Source organism: Pungitius pungitius, chromosome 11 (genome assembly GCF_949316345.1).
Source record: "Pungitius pungitius chromosome 11, fPunPun2.1, whole genome shotgun sequence".
Classification (NCBI taxonomy): domain Eukaryota; kingdom Metazoa; phylum Chordata; class Actinopteri; order Perciformes; family Gasterosteidae; genus Pungitius; species Pungitius pungitius.
The window spans coordinates 15353933-15375907 of NC_084910.1; the positions used below are offsets into that span (position 1 = coordinate 15353933).

General features: G+C 44.3%; 1 protein-coding gene across 3 annotated transcripts; it reads left to right on the forward strand.

Annotated features, from left to right (window-relative positions):
• Window positions 1-1836: 1836 nt before the first annotated feature.
• Window positions 1837-19604, forward strand: atp8b2 (ATPase phospholipid transporting 8B2). Of its 3 annotated transcripts, XM_037453886.2 has the most exons (30): window positions 1837-1957; window positions 3717-3784; window positions 8365-8423; window positions 8556-8669; window positions 8974-9072; window positions 9237-9298; window positions 9403-9475; window positions 9812-9882; window positions 9989-10068; window positions 10438-10596; window positions 10687-10775; window positions 10914-11110; window positions 11381-11501; window positions 11659-11746; window positions 12157-12191; window positions 12289-12448; window positions 12565-12753; window positions 12870-12985; window positions 13163-13327; window positions 13923-14034; window positions 14466-14571; window positions 14988-15204; window positions 15347-15530; window positions 16699-16922; window positions 17008-17091; window positions 17317-17562; window positions 17673-17811; window positions 18343-18473; window positions 18830-19369; window positions 19458-19604. In XM_037453886.2, exons 2-30 carry the CDS (start codon window positions 3760-3762, stop codon window positions 19545-19547), a joined length of 3975 nt encoding a protein of 1324 aa, XP_037309783.2. In that variant the 5' UTR covers window positions 1837-1957; window positions 3717-3759; the 3' UTR covers window positions 19548-19604. The 3 variants fall into 3 exon arrangements, with proteins under 3 accessions (XP_037309783.2, XP_037309781.2, XP_037309784.2); XM_037453884.2 differs by lacking the exons at window positions 1837-1957; window positions 3717-3784 and adding an exon at window positions 5457-5805; XM_037453887.2 differs by lacking the exons at window positions 1837-1957; window positions 3717-3784; window positions 8365-8423 and having other exon boundaries at window positions 8597-8669; window positions 9026-9072.
• Window positions 19605-21975: the final 2371 nt, after the last annotated feature.

Here is a 21975-nt window from a genome sequence, read left to right on the forward strand (position 1 = left end):
TGCTTCCCCAATTTCAGAGTTACATTGACTCTGAGATTGCATTTTAACTCTGAGCTGGTGTTCATTTTGTCCCAATCTTGTCAGTGTTAAATCAACACTCAACAAAGGGAGCAATAAGGGGTTAGGTGACTTGTTCAGGGACGCATTGACATGGGACATGGAGCAGTACGTAGAGTTAAACCTACACCAAGGAGTGTGAAACTATACAGTTAGGTTTAAAACCTAAATCAAAGAGTTGATTTATCTCCACTCAGTGTCGCAAATGAATCTGATCTTGACACTGGATAATTACTCCAGCTCAATTGACTCAGTAACAGTTGAATCAACATTTTGCAATGTGATTTGAACTCTGCACTTCAACACTTTTACCTAACACCATAACTCTAAGGATTTATGTGTGTAGCGCACATGTTAATTGTTGTTGTTTACGCAACAGCAAGGAGAAGATGGAAGATGGTCAATTCAGTGAGACCAAACTGCATTGTGAATATGTGAGTCCTCTTATCAATGTTTTAGATGGATTTAGATTGGTTCGGTCTCTTGCGTCCATCTGGAATACACTCAACAAAAGTGCATTGAAGAGTAATGGTGTGGTGGAACCTTTGGGGCACATTTACAAAGGTCAATACTTTATTGAATTTGTTGTCTCTATCATTGACAATAACGTCACAAACCATATGACAACAATTTACAAGCAATAACGGAACAAGACAGCAGTAAACAACAAGAAGACATGTCAAAGCTGCCTATTTTTCCACAATTGATGTTTCTATTTTTCTATGTGTTCTTTTATGCCTCCATCCAAACAACAGAGGGTGAAATTTTATGGAATACAATGATACAGCATGCTTCCTCCTGGAGGGGGAAGAATGCTATCATTGTGTGTACATTGTGTGTACATGTACACACTTCTGTCATATATATATATATATATATATATATATATATATATATATATATATATATATATATATATATATATATATATATATATATATATATATATATATATATATATATATATATATATATATGCATTTTAAACAACAAGTGTTGTAAGAGCCATTTTTGTTATTGTTTGTCTGTTAGCCCCACCCCCTAGGGAGGTGAGAGGAGGCGTTTCAGTTAGGCCGCAATGGCTATATAATCAGAAGGGTTACTGGGCACAGGTGTTGGGTGTTGGAAGGGAAATAGTTTTTCGACCGTGAAACGTGAAACGTGAAACGTGAAGCGTCAAGCGTCAAGCGTAAAGGTAAACGTGAAGCGTGAAACGTAAAGGTAAACGTGAACGATTGGGAATGGTATGTATATACAAAGAAGAACAAAATAAAGGACAGCAAAAAGACTATGGTTGACTCATGAACTTTGTCACGCGTCAAAAACAATCCACACGAAACCCCAACCAAGAGGAACTCGATGTGCGAGGGAAAGGGCCTCTACAAGTGTCTTTTAATCATAATAATAATAATTACTTCATCATATATTTATAATTCAGTTGAATCTTCAACTTGTTCTCACAGGATTATTTCAGGGACATAAAGATGTTTCAATGAAGTAGAGGCCAGTATCACACAAAGTGTATTAAATTGTGTTAAATTATTTGTTTTCAGTTAGGTTGTGTTTCCAAACAATGGGCATACAATATAATAAGACAAGAAGAAAAATAGAAGAAAACCCAGTGATGGAGATGTCAGATCATCAGGGAACGTGCTCAGATTCAGGTCCGAAGTGCAGGAGGTTCAGATGGAGGTGGAGATGGAGCAGAAGGTGAAGCCACCTCCCCTTCCTCCCTCCTCTCCCGTGGCCCGAGCCGAGCCCTCCCTCCCTCAACTCGACGCGGTGTCTCCAGCGCATCCCCGGTTTTCCCGTCACGGGTTCGGCTCCCGGCTCAAGCCCCACCGCGTCCACGGAGAGAGAAGCCGCGCCGCAAAGCAATGCTTAGCAGAAACTCGTAAAGGTAGGGGGGCTATTTCCTGACTGTAGAAGCTGGTGGTTAGTCGTCTCCATTGCGCATGACCAGGCGGGATGCCGTGCAGTCCAGGACTTGATCATCTGAAAAAAAAAGAATATTGATGTTTCTCTCTGTTTTCCCTGTGAAGTGTTCAGCTCTTACCGCATTACCGCGCCCGGCAATGCGGTTTATATTAAAGTAAGACATAGTCTATAGTTTTATAGTTAAAGCTCTCTGTGGCCTGATTTGATTCAGAAAATTTCCCCAAAGTCAAAGTGAAAGTTAGAGAGAGTCGTTGTGCACTGACCCCACGCATCACCGCATGTTCTCTCATGTCTAACGAATTACGTGACGATTAACTTCGATGGGGCTCTCCAGTCTTTTTTCTTCTTCTTTCTGCAGCGACTAATAGCGAATATAGTTTAAAAAAGAGTTCAGGTACATATAACAACACAAATGTCCATTTGCATCTCGTGGCAGTAAAAGCAGGAATCAAAATCCACTTTTCCATTCAACTTTTAAAGTAATGATTTCTTTTTGTTTGTCTTTTGTTATTTCAGCTTATTGATTGGCTCTTTATTTCATCAAGAAGCAGATATTAATACATTTGTACATTAATACAGAGCCCAGAGGTTACCTTTCATAAACATATTATCACATGATGACAGACGCTGCGTAAACATTAACAAACAAGTAAACATGAAGAGCATGGAAATCATACCCCCCTCCTATAGCATATACAGTTTGTGCATGTTTGTTTTTTGTCATGTTTAAGATGCGAAGCTGAGTTTTGGTGTTGCTGTTCACACATTTTCACCAAAGATTTTTTTCCCCCTCAACGTCAGCCAGTCTCCAGTGACACAAGGGAATTCTGCACAGAGGACAAATAAAGTCTCCCTTAGTTATCTCATGAGGGCACTGCAGCACTAAAGGGTTCTATGAGAGGCTGACACAAAACACCGGAGAGAGGCGAGAGAAAACTGCAGACTCTCATTCCACCAGCTCTAATAGATTCATAAAGAGGTGCCGGACTGTGTTCAAAGTGAGTGGAAGGCATTCGCTAACAGAGAAGAGTGTGTGACCGGGCATGAGACAACGCTGGAAACTGGAGCCCGAAAGCCGATCAGCACAACTCACATGGCGAGAGGCAGGGCGCTCTTTCACGGGAGTATTGATTGGAGGTTCGCTGCCCCGAGCCCCCGTCTGCTGGTACCTGCTCCAGCTTGCTTTGCAGACCAGGGGCTGGGATGTATTAAAGCATCAGCTCAGGCCACCCTCGTCTTCTTCCATTAGTTAGCCGAGGCAACGCGAAAAAAAAGTGACTGAAAAGCAGTGTGATGTGCCGTATTAACAGGGAAGTGAAGTTGAGAGTGCTGGATTGAATACTGCTCCATTACCCTTTATGATCCACCGTAGGAGGAGACTGACAGTGGATCCGGCCCCAGCCACCATGTCCCCTGACGCTGAGTGGGCCACAGAGACAGATGCAGCAGCTCTCTGCTGAATGTCATTTCCTCATTATGGCCGACCAGAGATCATCTGGTGTGTGATTGTGTGTGTTTGTAACACATGGGTTTGTAATGCCTGGTTGATTTAGCACTTTTTCTCTTCTATGAGAATGTGTTTCACACCCTGAAGACAAAAATGAAATGTAGTGCACCACTTGAACACGTGCATGTGAGTCAGAAAGAAACTAATGTTTTTATGTTTATTACTTTATTTAATGCTGCTTCTCATCTTCATTCCCTCTTCTCTCCCTCTGCAGACAACCCCATGGGCCATTGTAGAAGGAGAGCGGCGGAGTGGAGATGTTCGGAAAGAAGCCTCCTCCAGGTCGGTATAGCAGACACTCAACACACTGATCACTTGTGCATTCAGGGAAGCTAGTTTTGTGAGCGCCACTGGTCTTGGTGGTTTGATAATGGTAAATGAGCTGCATGAGTTCTGGTGTAAACGAGTGATTTAGTGAGTGTATCGTTGTCAGATAGCACTTAAATGCACAGGATGTGCAGAGGATAGATTGTAATTTAATTTCCCAATCTAGGTGTTTAGCAATGCATTAAGAGTATGCTGAGCGTGCGATACCTATTTTAGAACATCTGTTTATGTCCAGGTACACAGCGTCCTCTCTGGTGATACTGAATGCAGTTGCATTCTCACGCACGTCGTTACCTAGGTCTTTATTTGACATGAGAAACTCTGAGATGTCAGATGTAAATGTAACCTTGAAATATCCACAGTAAGTTTAGATACGAGATGCATATTATTATTATTATTATTATTATTGTCTACTGCAAATGGGACCAAAGTCATATGGTTATGGTCCTTTACCCCACGCAGGGTTTGAAAACAGAGCCTCTGAGATCAAAGCATCAGTGACATTTTAAAATGTGAAGATTATTGTAGAGTTGATGTCATCACTATTTACATGTTTTGGTGCTTTTGTGCAATTTTGCACAAGAGTCTTCAATAATAAAGCATGCCTGTTCTCTCTAAATACATTTTCAGTTCCATTGCACCAATTGGTCATTACCTGGTTGAATGGGGTGTATATGTCAGTGTATATGACTAAATATGGGTTATTTTATTTTCGATGAGCTCAAATTAGAATTTGTTTCGCTAAGCTCTAATTGTGATACCTTGAAAACACATGGGCTGCCCTTATTTGTGTGACATCACGTGGGGGCGGGGCTAGGTTCAAACAGGTAGGTGACTCCGCCACACATGAGGAAAGGAAAAGGACAAATGGTTATCGCACAATTGAATTGCATCTTGATAGGCAACTGTGGGTGTATTTTCAACTAGGTTTAACAGGAAGGAACATGGTGTATTAATGAATTAATGCAAAAAAATACGAAAATGTGCCCGTGAAATCACATTGACAGTTTAGTCATCTGCATTACGCCAAAAAAAAACACGAACGGGTAATGTATTTATTAAGTGTGCGTAAAAATATCTGTAATGTATCTGCACGTGGCTCGCCTTGCAGCACATGCACGGGCACCTGCCTGTCCCTGTCCACTGCAGTGCACCTTCTCCTTTGAGATGTGCAGGAAACTGTGCAGCTGCACCAGCCACTTTGGCTTTAAACGCCACGGCCACTGTGGCCGTACTTTAATATCCAGAATATCGGCCTGCTTCCTCAATCGGGGACTCGCTCATCTGTGAGGTCCTTGCAGAGACAGTTACCTAGGTGATGTCATTACCCAAACTCGTGTGGTGACGTAATGCTTGCAGCGGACAGTGTTTATGTTGTGGATGAGACTCCAGAGCTGACGGTGCAGACTTTACACATTGGTGCGTCAGTGATTTGATGAGGCTGCTAGGCAGCAGTATTGGTAATTTAAAAAAACACTTCCAATTTCCGTGTGTGCGTCATCGCCAAGAAACATTTTTTTTGTATCGGAAAAAATACGTCTACAACCTCCATGTTTTACAATCACAGAACACTCTGAAAGATACTGGCGAATAGCGACGAATCCGAGTGTGACGTTGCAGAAAAATAAATGACATCAGTGTTCCTGCGGCAGGAGAGAGAGAAAACGGATCAAATGACCGAGAGTGCGTGTGCGCATGTGTGGTTGAGGAGGCGAGAGCGGAATCTACGGAGAGGCAAGGATGGGACGATGAGCGGTTTATCCAACTTGATTGAAGTTGGGACTGGAGCCCGTGTCTTTGCGGAGATGCGACGGTCATTGAAAGAGCGCACATCGTATTAACAATCACCCAGCCGGTAAAAGGCGAGATGACAATACCAGCCGAAATCCCGGAGAAATGGTTTCCACTCGTTCTTCCCCTTAAAAGAAAGAAACAGAAAGGACTAAATGGAGCCAAATCGAAAAAGAAGGGGGCAGGTACGAGTTTGTGTGACAGTTAAGCCTGCATTTAATTTGGCTTAATTATTATTATTATTATTAGTCTTCACTGTCATCATCATCCTCATCATGATCACCAAAACATATTTCTCATGACCAACTGAGCCAAGTCCAAGTTTCATTCCTGCTTCTTCATCTTGCTGCCCCCATTTCATTCTTAACAGTGTGTACAGTGTGTGTTTGTGTGTACTCAGTAGCTTTAACCTCATTATAATACATTAGTGCATGTAGCTTTTTACTGTGTTCATTAGACATCAGCATCTGACGTTACAGTAATTATCCTTCATACTCAGATAGTTACTTGGGTCTTAATGCCTCCAACTGTTTAGGATTGTTTAAATTCTTATTTTTCAGTTTCATATCCCAATATGAAGAGACGACGTGTACAATGTGCCTCACCGACGTCGCTCCGCTTTAGCTGTTCTCCTGCAGTTCAGTGCCGGTTATGAATCTGTGCGTTTGTGTAAACAAAACTGGGTCCATCTGAATGGTGCATCATCAACTAGGATGATGTCCTTGTTGTCTCTGCTGTCTGAAGCACTGATCAATCTTCCAGGCGCCAGCCTCTGCTATCACATCACCGTCCTCATCCGTGTCCCGATTCCTTCGCTTAACCATCACAGCTGTGCACCTTGACTTGACCTCCAGCCCACCACCCTGTCACAGTTTCACCCGCATTGTTTTCCCAACTAATCAGATCGTTGTGTGCGAGTGGATGTGTGTATATGCGAGCGCATGCACGCGCATGACTGCAGAAAATTCTGCCGTCCCATCCTAATCTAATTAAACGAGGCACAGCGAGTGATGATCTGGTCTGCGCTGAATCCGATCCTACCTTCAGCCATGGCAGTGACTACTGCATTTCCCATGGCTCAGACAGCTCTTTGGTCATTATTGTCATGACTTCAGTCTCTGTTCACCGTGTTGTGTGAGAGTGTGCTGCCGCTCACGGAGACATAAGGAGGTTGTGTGCTGTGGCACGTGTCGTCCAGCCATAGGGGGAACTGGTTAAAGTGGCAGTTATGGAAGAAAAAGAGCCAGTTCGTCATTCTATGTCTGAAGTCATTTATTTTGAATCAATAGTGATGTATTACCTTATATCCCAGCTGTTTATGGTAACCTTACGCTCACAGCAGAGTAAGCCTGCCACTGAAAGTTTCACAGTAATGGAGCTATATGGATTTATACAGACGGGCTGTGTAGCATTTGCTCTGCGTCAGGGCCTCCGGTGCCCTTGAAGCTGTCAGAGACATTAAACACTTAATGGGCATTCTGCTAAAGATGCTCATGCATTCTGCCGGGGTTGGTCAGCTTGCACAGCTGGGACAAGCACCGCTCGGTCCTGACATCCGACGCTCAGAAGCCTCGGTGTCTGCGTGCTGACCTCGCACAAGCATCTTGGCCTCTGCATGGAGGGTTCCAGGTTTTCCGCTGCCTGTCAGACAGCTCTGTCTGATGAACACTTTCCCCTAGAAAGCATGACATAACACAATAACCTTCAGGTAGTCTGGAGAGGGGCCAAAGGGAAAAGGAAAGAGCACGGACACGATTGGAAGACTTTCAGCAGAATCGATGTGCCTCTAAAAGATCTTCGGGAGTTGTGTCTAAAAGTCTCTTATAACCTGTAAACGACAAAGAGGAACTCAAGGGTGTCTCTTTAAGAGGCCTGTGTTCATCGGGTGAAGCACGAACAGATATGAGACCGGGCTTCACAGGGCTGCAGAAACAGGAAACCACATGGTCTTTGTTTATGGGTATGCGTTTGATGACGGGGCCTCTGTTGTGTGATGTCCCTTCCTTCGCCGCCTCTTTGCCTCTCTGTCAAAAGTGTGTTGAGGACTTTGTGGTTTTACAGCTACAGTACGTCTTTGCAAAAGATGTCTGTGTGTGTGTGTGTGTGTGTGCATTTCTGCATATGAACTGTGTACATCCCTCTGCAAAACAGGCCAGTCATTTCATTTAAAAAGCGGCCTCGTCAATATTAGAGGAGACAGGCCTGGTGGAGGAGGAGGGGAACTACCTTACTTCAGCATGAATAGAAACCTAAAAACAGAGCTGTGGCTCAGGAGGGATTTTTCTGTTTTGCTTCTATTCTCATAGGTTTGGTTCGTAGGGGCTATTAATGTTGTTCTTCATCTATCAATGCTCTTATTGAGGCATACAGATGCACATCTGTGGCCATGGTGTTGCGTTTGTCCAGATTGTAAAGAGACGGAGATAATTGGTGTGATTATTGGTTCTGGTGTGTGTGTGTGTGGGTATGTGAGACAGAATGATTGTGTCTGAGTCAATACTAAGGAAACCACTTCTAGCAGAAAACTCCAGCTTCATTGATTTATAAATAAATGAACAAACATGGTGCACACGGCCTCTTTTTCACTCTCTTCATCTGCCTAGGTCTCCAGAGTCTTTCAATGTGATGGAAACTCTGAAGGATTGGTCATTTATTGACTTTGACACACAGAGATACAGACATTTCTGTAGACGTTAGTTTTGATTTGATCCTTTAATGAATCATTTCGTGCCTTGTGTCTTTAGAGGAGGAGAGACGGGTCAGGGCCAATGACAGAGAGTACAATGAAAAGTTCCAGTATGCGGTAAGAACATTTTCTCCTGTCCCCTTTGTAAATAATGTTCATAATAGTGTAGGTGACATTTTTCATATTTGAAGCAAAGCACTGAGCTATTGGGGGGGGGTCCATATAATTAATCCCCCTCTGCTTCTCCAGAGAAACTGCATTATGACATCCAAGTACAACATCGTCACCTTTCTGCCCGTCAACTTGTTTGAGCAGTTCCAGGAAGTAGCCAACACCTACTTCCTTTTCTTGCTCATACTTCAGGTGAGTGAAGGTCACTTTTCAGCTCTCTGCAGCTAAGCCCAGAGCCTGGGCAGACATTTCTGGAATAAACACATCCTACCCAACAGTTTCTCATGGACGCCTTTCACAGCCAATTCATCATTCAAAAAATACAAAAAATTCATCGTTTCACAGTAATCATCCGACTTTTTTGGATTTACCACCTCATTCCTCGCTGAGCGATCTGTGTCGTTTGGGTCAGATGTATTTGTCTCTGAATTGCACACTGCCTTTATGTCCTTTTACAAAAATAATCTGCAGATCAACCTTCTCTGTCTCTGTGTAGCTAATACCTCAGATCTCCTCCCTCTCCTGGTTCACTACCATTGTGCCTTTAGCTTTGGTGCTGAGCATCACCGCAGTAAAGGATGCCACAGACGACTATGTGAGCATGATTTTTAATCACCTTATACTCAAATAATGTTGTGAAATCACAGTAAAATCTAGGACAGAGTCACCTGTCATGTTTATCAGAAACAAGGGGCCTCTTAAATATGATGAGGTTGACTCGGTTCCTGAAAAGCTCACAGTGATCTTTGTACCCGGCAGTTTCGTCACAAAAGTGACAACCAAGTGAACAATCGGCAGTCTCAGGTCCTCATCCGTGGCCTGTGAGTTCCCTGTCATGCATTTGCAACTCAGTAAAGGTTTCCCAAATTCCAACAACTTCTGAGTTTCTCAAACTCACTCTTTTCTCTTTGTTTCTCTGTTTCAGGCTACAGAATGAAAAATGGATGAACGTTCGAGTGGGCGATATCATCAAACTGGAAAATAAACAGTTTGTGGCGGTAAGTCTGTGTCCAACACATGCTTTACATGCTTTACATGCTTCACATGCACAAACACACACTCAGGCCCATTTGAAATTAAGACTTTATCCCCCGACCTATTAGTAAAAGTGGACTGTCCAGAGATCAGCCTGCATGGTTATTGCTGCTGTATAGTAACCTCACAGAGTAGACAGTACACACGTATGTGGCTTAATATCTACTTACCTGTTTTACGAAGCAAAGAGCCCGTTACTTCTACCATCACTGTGCCACCTGGGGCTTACTAGCACTGTTCCTGTGCCATCAGATCATTGAATGGTGCAGTCGATGTTCTGATAACGTGTGTAATTACAGGCTGACCTGCTGCTGCTGTCCAGCAGCGAACCTCACGGGCTCTGTTACATTGAGACGGCCGAGCTGGATGGGTCAGGAAAAAAAACGCCACAATTTACCATCGACTCGAAGTACCTGTCGATCGGCAGAGGAAACGGGAGGCTCCATCTAATGGCTGTGTGCTGTGTTATCTTGCAGAGAGACCAACATGAAGGTTCGTCAGTCCGTCTCAGTGACAAATGAACTCGCAGACCAGAACAACTTGGCTTCATTCGATGGTGGGTCTTTGAGAAAACTCCTCCACCTTTTTGGATTCATGGTGTGGTTCATCTTCCGTTCTTGATAGCATATATAGGTCAACAGGTTGCAGGGTTGAACACAAACATTATCCACCTTCACACCCTCGCACATGAACACAAAAAGACCCACAATCTGCACACGCACACACTTTCTTTCCGCCCACCGGTTTCGCACAGCCACAATACTTTTATGTGAGCATAGCACAGCAAAACACACACACACAGAAAATGCATCACTACAGTCCAATGGATGATGAAGTCAACACTATATCACAAGCATGATGCAATTTGGATTTGGTGCACATCTATAATATTGCATTTGATTTGTGTCTGTGTGTGTGTTTGAAGGTGAAGTGGTGTGTGAGCCCCCCAACAACAAGCTGGATCGTTTCTGTGGGACTCTGTACTGGAGAGACAAGAAATACACCCTCACGAACCAGAACATGCTGCTGCGAGGATGCGTCCTCCGCAACACGGAGACCTGCTACGGCCTGGTTATCTTCGCAGGTCCTGTGTGTGTCCGTCAATATTTGTGTGCGAAAGTATGTCTGGGGTTGTGAACAACGAGGTCTAACTTTCCCCCGGTACTTTTCTCAGGCCCAGATACCAAGCTTATGCAGAACAGCGGAAGCACCAAGTTCAAGCGGACGAGCATCGACCGGCTTATGAACACTCTGGTCCTCTGGGTAGGAGACCCCAAACCCCTCGTCGTTGTGGCTCCAATTAACTGACTTAAGAGATCCAAATGTTCGCCGTGATTGCGTTTTGTCTGACACTTGATTGTTAAGTGTTAAGTTAAGTGTACATCTGGGTGTTTCTGTCAGATCTTTGGCTTCCTGGTGTGTATGGGTGTGATCCTGGCTGTGGGGAACGCCGTGTGGGAGAGAGAGGTGGGCTCCTTGTTTCAGAGCTATCTTCCCTGGGACCCCTCTGTGGACAACTTCCTGTTCTCGGCCTTCCTCTCCTTCTGGTCTTACGTCATCATTCTAAACACCGTGGTACCCATCTCTCTGTATGTGAGGTGAGGAGAAGTCCAAGACGTACTTTAGAAAAGGAACAGAAAGGGCATTTTAGCAGAGAGTTTTACATTACTGCTTGTATTAGACCGTATTCAGCGTTTCTAAAGGGGATTCCCTCTCAGGTAAGAGAGCTACACATGAAGCCCTGGGAATTGATTCCTCTCCTCCCCAATGTCTAAACCATCACGCTTTGAATTTCCGTTGTCCTCTCTCTGACCTCTCAAGGCTTTACTGTTGTAATCATGCTCCTTTGTCACCTGTCTGTGAATCAGTGTGGAGGTGATCAGGCTGGGTCACAGCTACTTCATTAACTGGGACCAGGAGATGTTCTGCTCACAGTGTAACACGGCAGCTGAGGCCCGGACCACCACTCTGAATGAGGAACTAGGCCAGGTGGGCATCAATACTGCCAAATGCAGTGTGTGCGTGTGATATTGTTATAACGCGCTCGTTTGACTCTGCAAATCCATAGTTTTGACGAAGCTTTAATCTTACTTTAAGATTCACTAAATGCTTGATGTAGTTTAACTATTGAATGTGTTTCTCTTAGGTTGAATACATCTTCAGTGACAAGACTGGAACTCTAACTCAGAACATTATGAGCTTCAATAAGTGCTCCATCAATGGACAGACTTACGGTTAGTGCACGCACACATACAGGCTGCTTATACACACAACACTTATAGAGTCGATACAACTGTTATTTCATCAATGGTATGTTCACTAAGTTTATGGTTACATTTTCTTTATAAATTTAAGTCTGCTGCTGACTAAATTATATTTCTTCCTTAATATTCACACACGTTCGGGCTTGAATATGGAAATGCCTCGAAACACCATCACGGACGAATGAACGAATGCTCATAAACATCCTTAAATTTAACAGTCAACAAAACCACAGCCACACAGCGCTTTGATCGCGGTCGATTGTACACGTGTGTCTGTGAAGTGGCCAATGTGTGTAATCACCATGTCCGCACCAATGCAAAAACCGGCACAACGAAGTGTCCTTCGTGCAGCAAAATAAACCTGTGTGTGTTGCTGACAGGTGAGGGGCCGGACCCGTTGGAACCTCGGCCAAAGGTGTGTAGCCGTCTATGCTGTGTTTCACTGAAACACATGTTCATACAGGAGTCTCCTGTTAGTTTATGACACAACGTCAAAGTCCATTTATCTTCAGAGATTGGACTTCAGTCCCTTCAACCCCCTGGCGGACCCGGACTTCTGCTTCTACGATGACACCCTGCTGGAATCGGTGAAAGTGGGAGACGCGCACACGCACAAGTTTTTCCGCCTGCTCGCCCTCTGTCACACGGTCATGAGCGAGGAGAAGAGCGAGGGTAAGCCCGGGGAAGGGGAGAGAAGGACGGTGAAAAAAACGTTGACACCAACGCACCATCTGTAGGTTGCTCCCCGGCCATCGTTCATGGTCGATGGTTCATGTGTGTCCGTCTAGGAGAGCTGGTCTATAAGGCTCAGTCTCCGGACGAGGGGGCTCTAGTGACCGCGGCTCGAAACTTTGGCTTCGTGTTTCGCTCCCGGACGCCGGGGACGATCACCACCACGGAGATGGGGCAGCCCGTCACCTACACCCTTCTTGCCATATTGGATTTCAACAACATACGCAAGAGGATGTCTGTCATAGGTGTGCAGGGATCCTCATGTTCACTTCACAAAAATAAAGAGACAGGGGTTTCTCTTAATTTACGTATGCATGAGTTGTATGGATCTCTTGAACTATTTTCTCTTTTTTTCACGTAGTGCGTAACCCAGAGGGTCGGATCTGTCTGTACTGTAAAGGAGCTGACACTGTGCTGCTGGAGAGACTCCACCCCTGTGACCAGGAACTGATGAATGTCACCTCCGACCACCTGCATGTGAGTAAACCCAGAAGGATGGGTGCAACTTCACTGCCATCTAGTGTCTGTATTCTTTGCAACGGGCAAGCGAGTATTTCATAATTTGCTCAGATATGGTAAATCAAACATGAAGAGTGGCAGATGGATATAGCTGGACCGTAATAGTAAAATGTGTTTTCCTTCCTTTGGTTGCAGGAGTATGCGGCCGATGGTTTGCGGACGCTGGCCCTGGCCTACAGGGACCTGTCGGAGGACGAGTGGGAAGCGTGGTCAGAGAGCCACCGCTGCGCCGACAAGGCCACCAGCTGCAGAGAGGACCGACTGGCAGCCACTTACGAGCACATAGAACAAGACATGATGGTTCGTGAGAGAGAGAGCGCCTCCATGCGTGACGGGTGTCCGACCTTCATTTCTTATGTGGAACATTAAATTATTTGTTTTTTTGTACCATTTACGGAAAACTTCCCGCCGCCGACGAAATGAAAATGAAAACTGTTTCATCCAAACGGTTCCTTTCCTTTGCTGCTTCCACTCAGTGGATCCCGCAGTGTAGTGAAAATGCGTATGTGTGTGTGTGTGTGTGTGTGTCTGACGGTGACCTCCATTTTCTTTATGTGGAACATTGAGATATTTGTTTATTTATACCATTCATGCAACTTTCAACTTCAACTTTCGATTCAACTTCCTACTAAACAAAAATAGCACCAAAAAGGAACTCCGGGGTTTCTGCGGATGTATTGTCCAAAATGTTAAGGGGGAATTCCTCTCTTTAACTGATGCGGAACATGATATTTTCTCAGTGAAGTATTTTAATTCACGGATTGTCGATTTAATAAATGTATATGAAAGGAAGCCATTTCAAGTCGTTCAACAGAAATTGCCTTTATGCACCATTTAAGTGTTCTGTTGGTATGATAACTAGAATTAATGTGTGTGTGTGTGTGTGTGTGTGTAGCTGCTGGGTGCCACAGCGATTGAGGACAAGCTGCAAGAAGGCGTCCCAGAAACCATTGCCGTCCTCTCTCTGGCTAACATTAAGATCTGGGTTCTCACTGGAGACAAGCAGGGTGAGACACGTCCACTTTTACACACACTTTCAGGGCTTAGTTTGCACACAGTTGTTTAGATCACTGGATGCAACGACGAGATTCCACATCAATTTCTCCAGCATGCATCTTAATGTTTATTTTGCATGTTTTCTATAGTGGACAACCAAACTGGTCACTTTTGAGAGGCAGGAAAGCAATGTCATGATTATGTTTCTTCTGACCAGGAGCCAATCATCAACACGACCAGGTCCTTGCGCTAGCCACAATAATGTAATCGATTGTGTTGCCTAAAAGCATGCAGGCAATTAAATTAGATCACCAATCTCACGTTGAAATACATTTTCATTCGACTTTTGTTCATCTGAGCTGTCAATCTGGCTTTGTCTTGCATCCTAAACATGTTTAGCTGTTAACTGCACTTCAGTCACATACTTCCTTTTTCCTCACAGAGACGGCTGTCAACATAGGCTACTCCTGCAAGATGCTGACGGACGACATGACCGAGGTGTTCACCATCAGTGGAAACACTGTCCACAGCGTACGTCAGGAGCTCAGGTTCGTCTCTTTGTCTGTCTTTGTGTGTCTCGCTACACTCAGGACAGACACAAATGAGAAAGGGCCATTCAGTCAATCAGAAAACGACTGAGAAGTGAACGCATGAGGGAGCGGGTGGCGTAGCAGTTTGCCAACCACTTAACGTATTTACCTCAGCTTTCATTTAGCCAGTGCAAAAAAAAAACCAACACATTAAAACCGCCAAGCCATTCGAGCGTGTCTAAATGCACTTCCTCCTCCAAGATGTGCTGCTTCTTAAAATAGTTTGTAGTTTATGTGCATGTTTTTTCTTTTCTCAGCTGTGTCCGTTTCCCCATTCTCCCTCGTTTCCTCTTCATGCACATGTCGGGTTTCTGCTCGTCTTTTTGTCCAAAAAAAGCCACGTCAACGTCCAGTTTGTTTGCCTCCATCTCCAGGACGGCGAGGGAAAGGATGATCGTGTTGTCAAGAACCAGAGAGGGAGGGAAGGAGGAGGGAACAGAGGGATGTTTCATGGGTAACGGGTTCAGAGAAGGAGAAGGTATGGCAGGAGCAGGAGCGAAACAGCTGCAGTGTCCTCCTCCTCCTCCTCCTTCCAACCTCATGGACAACATCTCTGGGGAGTTTGCCCTGGTTATCAACGGACACAGTCTGGTATGATTAACACGCCCCCAAACTCACTGATAAAAAAACAAGATTTCACAAACCATATTCATCTCAAATAAGTTCTGCAGCTGTAACTCAGCCGTGTTACCGTTCGGCTGTAAACCCCCTGACCCTCTGTTGCTCCCTGCAGGCCCACGCGCTGGAAGCAGACATGGAGACGGAGTTTGTGTCGACAGCGTGCGCCTGCAAAGCGGTGATCTGCTGCCGGGTCACCCCGCTGCAGAAAGCTCAGGTGGTGGAGCTCATCAAGAAACACAAGAAGGCCGTCACTTTGGCTATAGGAGACGGAGCTAATGACGTTAGCATGATAAAAAGTGAGTGGCGCAGTCGCGGAGGATAAGAGAGAAGTAGGGTTTAACTATGAGGTCTGCTAGAGTCTACCGTTGGGAAAGGAAAAGCCTCGTTTATCTACATGTCGTTACTTGTTGTTACTTGTAGCGTCCATGTCTTTTTGTATTAAGGAATACATTTGTTAGTGATGAAGCTGTGCAAAGGAAACATTGTTCAAAAACCAAAAACACTACTATTTAATATGTCTTTGAATTCCCAAAACACAACAAATATGTCAGACTTAACTTTGGGGAAACTATAAACAAGACAATGACATGAATATTACATTTAATTAAATCGTGCAGCTATTAAATCAATCAGTGCATAGAGTGCAAAGCTTCTTTAAGAACCGCAATAAGGGGACACAGATGTTTTCTAACATTAAAGCTGCTTTAAAAGGAAACAGGTGGAGAAGTTCGGTTAGGCCTTTATCCAATGGTTCTGCTTCTCTAAGTGTGTTTGTAATAGTCTGTGTTTTGAAAGCGTTGCATCACCTTGTGTTTTCACCTGTGGATCTATTTAACATCCACATGCGCATGTTTCCTCAGCTGGATTTATGCAAGTAAAAAGCAGAAATACAGCCGATTCAGTAGTGATGGGTGGGGTTGGTTCACATCCTGTGATTTATGTTCTTTAAATCTCATAACAACAACATCTGAATACAATATATAAAAAGGTGTTTGTTTCTTCAGGAAATATCAAAACACATCTTGGTTTAACAAGGCAATTCTGTCCATTCTCACTAGGGTAAAATGTATCATGAATTAACACTATCCCAAGATTTTACAAATGTATTTAGGTCTCTGTCCTAAATGTTTTGAAAAACATATTTATTTTGTTAAAGACAACCCTGATGCATGTAGGTGAAGATGCTTTTATTGTGTAAACTAAAGTTGCCTTTGACTGATGGTGGATAATGTGAGTAGTTTTCCACCATCATGTCAAAGTCTTTCAATATCTTTTAGATTTAAAGATAATTTCTCAAAGGCTTCTAACCCTGTAAAAAAGTATAAGTCAGCAGTATTTTGCTAACATGCTAACATGCTTTGTCCTCAATGTTTCTAATAGTTGTTTGTCTCTTCAAGGTACAATTGCTTTTGTCAATGAGTTTTAATTTTTCCATCTCTGTGTGTCCTCTCTCCAATCCTTCAGGCGCTCACATCGGAGTAGGCATCTCAGGTCAGGAGGGCATCCAGGCCGTGCTGGCCAGTGACTACTCCTTCTCCCAGTTCCGCTTCCTTCAGCGCCTCCTGTTGGTGCACGGCCGCTGGTCCTACCTGCGCATGTGCCGTTTCCTCTGCTACTTCTTCTACAAGAACTTTGCATTCACCATGGTGCATTTCTGGTTTGGCTTCTTCTGTGGCTTCTCTGCACAGGTCAGACAGCAGGAATCATGAAGGCATCTCAATCTCAACCATCTGGAAAATTGTGGTCATGATTTTCTTTCCCTCTTTCTTGCAGACGGTGTATGATCAGTACTTCATTACTCTCTACAACATTGTCTACACATCCCTCCCTGTGCTGGCCATGGGGATATTTGACCAGGTCTGTTCAAGCATACTGCGCATGCTGTATTCTTTCCATTAAATTGAAGAACCACACGTACAGTATGTAAGTGAATCCAGAGGATGAAGCTTATTGACTTAAAAGAATGTCTATGACTGCCCCTTCAGTGCTGAAATCATTTTTACATTTGGAGAAAACTTCAGAATGGATTGCAATGAACTATGATATTCAGAATATTGTAATTATTTAATCTGTCCTGTGTAGGATGTTCCTGACCAGAGAAGCTTAGAGTATCCCAAACTGTATGAGCCCGGGCAGCTCAACCTCCTTTTCAACAAGAGAGAGTTCTTCATCTGCATCGCCCAGGGCATCTACACCTCAGTGGTGCTGTTTTTTGTCCCCTGTGCCGTCCTGTCCGATGCCACTCAGAGCACCGGAGAGCCCCTCGCTGACTACCAGACCTTTGCAGTCACCACGGCAACAGCCCTGGTCATTGTGGTCAGTGTACAGGTGAGAGAGTCCAATGTGGCTTTAACCACAGCATGCAAGCTCAATGTTTTGCTATTGTCTGCACCGGCGTTGTGTTTTAACTGCATGTGTGTCTGTGTCCGATGATGTAGATCGCTCTTGACACAGGCTTCTGGACCGTTATCAACCACGTGTTTGTGTGGGGGTCTCTGGGCTGCTACTTCTGCATCATGTTTGCTCTGCACAGTCAGACCCTGTTCCTGATCTTTCCCAATCAGTTCCACTTTGTAGGTCGGTCCCCTCTTCTTTTAAACAAATATTAACAGACAGACACACAGACTGATGAATGTTGAAGGCAAATATTAAGCAGTTCAGTAGATACTATTATAGAAACTTGATAATAAAAAGAAAAATTGAAACAGCATGATGAGGGCAATTTTAATCCGTATTGTCAAAATTAAATTATTCTAGATATCGGTAACTATTATATGAAGTAAAAGAAATATTAGAATTTGGAATAACGAGAAGGTCAAGGGCTTAGAAGGCTTAAATTACAATAACAACACAGCCAATAATGTGCACTGCTACCTGTTATATATGTTTGTGCCCCAATATATTGGCTCTATATATTGACTAGTGATATAAGATAATATCTTAATAATGCTTGGTCTAGTGACCTGCTGGAATCCTTTTATACTGCCATGGAGATCATCATGTGAAGATGTCTAGTCACTGTGTATTCTTAGTTTTTGTGAAATGCTGTAAAGTCCAGAAACATATTTGCTAATGTCTGTGTTTGCGTGCGTGCAATTGTGAGTGCAGGTAGTGCCCAGAGCACATTGTTGCAACCAGTCGTGTGGTTGACGATTGCACTGGCGACAACAATATGCATAGTTCCAGTTTTGGCATTCCGCTTCCTTAAGGTGGACCTCAAACCTCAGCTCTCGGACACGGTGAGAAAACACACGCAAACACAACATCTCTAAACCTGATGTTGCAAATCTTCTTTGCAACATGTGACTCATCTTTCAGTTTGAAATTGGTCCCAGACAATGATTAACTGCACAATGTGTCCGTGAGTGTGTTTGTGTGTGCGTGTGCGTGTGTGTGTGTGTGTGTGTGTGTGTGAGAGAGTTCATGGTTACCATTACTGCACTTAAAACACTCTGAAAATATTGATTATATTTAGTTATATTTCATATATAACATATATTTGGGAAACAGAATATATGTTATATATCATAGTATTTGGGATACTATGAACTGATGCTACCAGAGCCGAAACCTCTTGCGCGTGTTCCTTCTCCAGGTGCGCTACACTCAGCTGGTGCGGCAGAAGAAGCGCAAGCCGATGGATTGCAGCGTCGAAGGTGGGAGGCGCGGGCCGGGCAGCGTGTCAGATGGCCGTCTGGGTGCTCGTGGCGGTTCGAGGAGGTCGGGCTACGCCTTCGCCCACCAGGAAGGATTTGGAGAGCTGATCACTTCAGGGAAGAACATGAGGCTCTCTTCCCTGGCCCTGGCCTCCTTCGCGTCCAGACACAGCTCCAGCTGGATCGACACGCTGCGCAGGAAGAAGCCCGCGCACGTCCACACTCCCCCCAGCGCCTCCGGGGAGAGCAGCCCGGCTCCCAGCTGCGTGTCCGGGTCGGCGCCGCCACTTTCAAACTCCTCCTCCGCTCTGGGCGGCTCGCAAGATACGACCATCGAGGAGGAGACGGGCTCAGCGCCTGCCCAAAGCGCACAGACTGCTCCTGCACAAAGCCTGGCGGCCTCGGAGGCAGCGGCGGCCGGGAGGTCCCATGGCGGAGACTCACCTGGAGGCTGGTCAATCTCTCTGGGCGCCGTGCAGGTGAGCTTCTGTTACCGTGTTTCACGGTTCAATAGCAGCACGTGTGAAGTAATATACGCGTTCACACGTCCCTTCTCCTCTCCAACAGGAGGCCCTGCTCCGCTGGAGGGCTCGGGCTGCTGCGTCTAACAGCCCCCGCTCACCCTCTGTTCCTATGGAAACCAGACAGCATGAGTGAACTTTTTAGAATATATATCGAGGAATAAATTGTCCACTATTGTTCACTCACATAAATCGAGGATGTGTTGCGTGCTTTACTGGAGAGACAAAAGAGATATGAAGAGCAGACTGTTTCAAAGACTGTCATTCCTCTCTGTTTCACAACTGAAGCTTGTATAATAATATAGGCTAAAGTGACGTTTCCTAATGACATCAAGGATGTCCAACTATGAATTGGGATTTAGATATATATATATATCTATATGCTCCCATAGAACATCATAATATTTACAGTATTAAACTGAAGAAAAGCAGCAGGTGCAGGAAAAGGTATCTTACTATTAATGATGATTAATTGATTATTTCAACTTTTTCTTTATTTCAAGTTAGGCCTCGCTCGCAACCCAAGCTTCCTTCATAATCGACAATAGGTTGAATGAATGTGCAGAATAACAACACCTTCCGGCATTTTTTGTAAAAGTGTTTTGTTCCTTATAGTTCTCAGTGAGAACGGTGCTTTACTTTACAGAACACTGCACAAACTGTTGCAGGACTTTGGTCCTTCAGCTCTCATTCGTTTTGTCTCACTCGTTGTAATATTACTTCAACTGTTTTCTTTTCTTTTTGCATCATATTGATGTGTTTTATAATGTTGTAGTTGAGTTGCCCTTAAAGGATGCTCTCAGTGCTTTTCCTTCTCCTTTTTGAAGCTGTATGGTTTTCATCTGGAAAAAAAGGTACAGATCATGTTAACGAAATGCCAGAAGCTGACTTTAGGTCAGACGATGGCAAAAGAAAACAGAAAAGGTAGGAACGGACACTTAAAGGTGAATTGTCAAACCGTTTATTCAACAAGTGCTTCAAATTTGTCCATGCATAAAGAGAATGTGTTTTGGGATAACGATGCCTTAAATATGCCACCATTTAGATCCCCTAACGCTATTATGCTTCCTGATCCATCAAAGTATAACATTCCACCTGTGTTGCAAATGCTACCGTCAATTATGGATTCTTACTCAAGTAGGGGTGAGGTAATAAGCCAAAGGACAATGTAAACCTGTTCCCGTATCGGTCCCTTCTACTGTAAACAACACAGTATTCTGACCTGAGCGTCCTAAACAAGGCCCGAAATGAATGTACTGTTGATCGGTGGTCAATAAACTTGTCATCTTTCTTTCAAATGAGAGAATCAAACTGTGTCCATGACATTTTTTAGTAGCAACCAGAGTGTGAGGTAGAAATGACCACACTGCTTTGGGGCATTAAATAAAGTTAAGTTAAAAAACAATACCCAGCAATTTTCTGCTTTTATTTAGTAAAACACTGATCTGTGGTAAAGCATATGCATATTGCTGTCTTCAGTGCAATCGTTAACCACGCGACTGGTTGCAACAATGTGCTCTGGGCCCTACCTGCACTCCCAATTGCACGCACGCAAACACACACATTAGCAAATATGTGTCTGGATTTTACAGCATTTCGCAAAAACTAAGAATACACAGTGACTAGACATCTTTACATGATGATCTCAATGGTAGTTAAAGGAATTCAGCAGGTGACTACACAAAACATTATTAAGGTATTGTCTTATATCACTAGTCAATATATTGTCGCATTGGGGCTTGTCACATATATAACCGGGGACAGTGCATAAAAAATGAGAGTAATGAAGTACTGATCATACACCGTCTGCAAGAAAGAGGGAAAGGAAATCATGAGCACAATTACCAGATGGTTGAGATTGAGATGCCTTCATGATCCCCGCTGTCTGACCTGTGCAGAGAAGCCACAGAAGAAGCCAAACCAGAAATGCACCATGGTGAATGCAAAGTTCTTGTAGAAGAAGTAGCAGAGGAAACGGCACATGCGCAGGTAGGACCAGCGGCCGTGCACCAACAGGAGGCGCTGAAGGAAGCGGAACTGGGAGAAGGAGTAGTCACTGGCCAGCACGGCCTGGATGCCCTCCTGACCTGAGATGCCTACTCCGATGTGAGCCAAGGTGACGGCCTTCTGCGTTTCTTGATGAGCTCCACCACCTTAGCTTTCTGCAGCGGGGTGACCCGGCAGCAGATCACAGACGTGTCTGCTTCCAGCGCGTGGGACTGCAGGGAGCAACAGAGGGTCAGGACACGGCTGAGTTACAGCTGCAGAACTTATTTGAGATGAATATGGTTGGTGGACTCACATTGGAGAGCTGAAAGTGGAATTCTTGTATTTTATCAGTGAGTGAGGGGCCGTGTTAATCGTACCAGACCGTTGATAACCAGCATTCTTGGTTACTGTCCAGAGACGTTGTTTTCCTTGCTGTCCTGGAGATGAAGACACACAAACTCAACATTAACACGGCTCATCTTTGACAAAAAGACCAGCCAAAACCCAACGTGTGAATGAGGTAACGAAGGAGAATGGGGAAACAGACACAGCTGAGAAAAGACAAACAGAAAAAT

What these genes read in the sequence shown, in the direction of transcription:
- atp8b2 (XM_037453884.2), top strand. Translation starts at nt 5,697, where the DNA reads ATGACAATACCAGCCGAAATCCCGGAGAAATGGTTTCCACTCGTTCTT. An exon ending in ATCGAAAAAGAAGGGGGCAG is followed by an intron (nt 5,806 to 8,364) that starts GTACGAGTTTGT and finishes TTGTGTCTTTAG; the next exon opens with AGGAGGAGAGACGGGTCAGG. An exon ending in CGTTGGAACCTCGGCCAAAG is followed by an intron (nt 12,192 to 12,288) that starts GTGTGTAGCCGT and finishes ATTTATCTTCAG; the next exon opens with AGATTGGACTTCAGTCCCTT.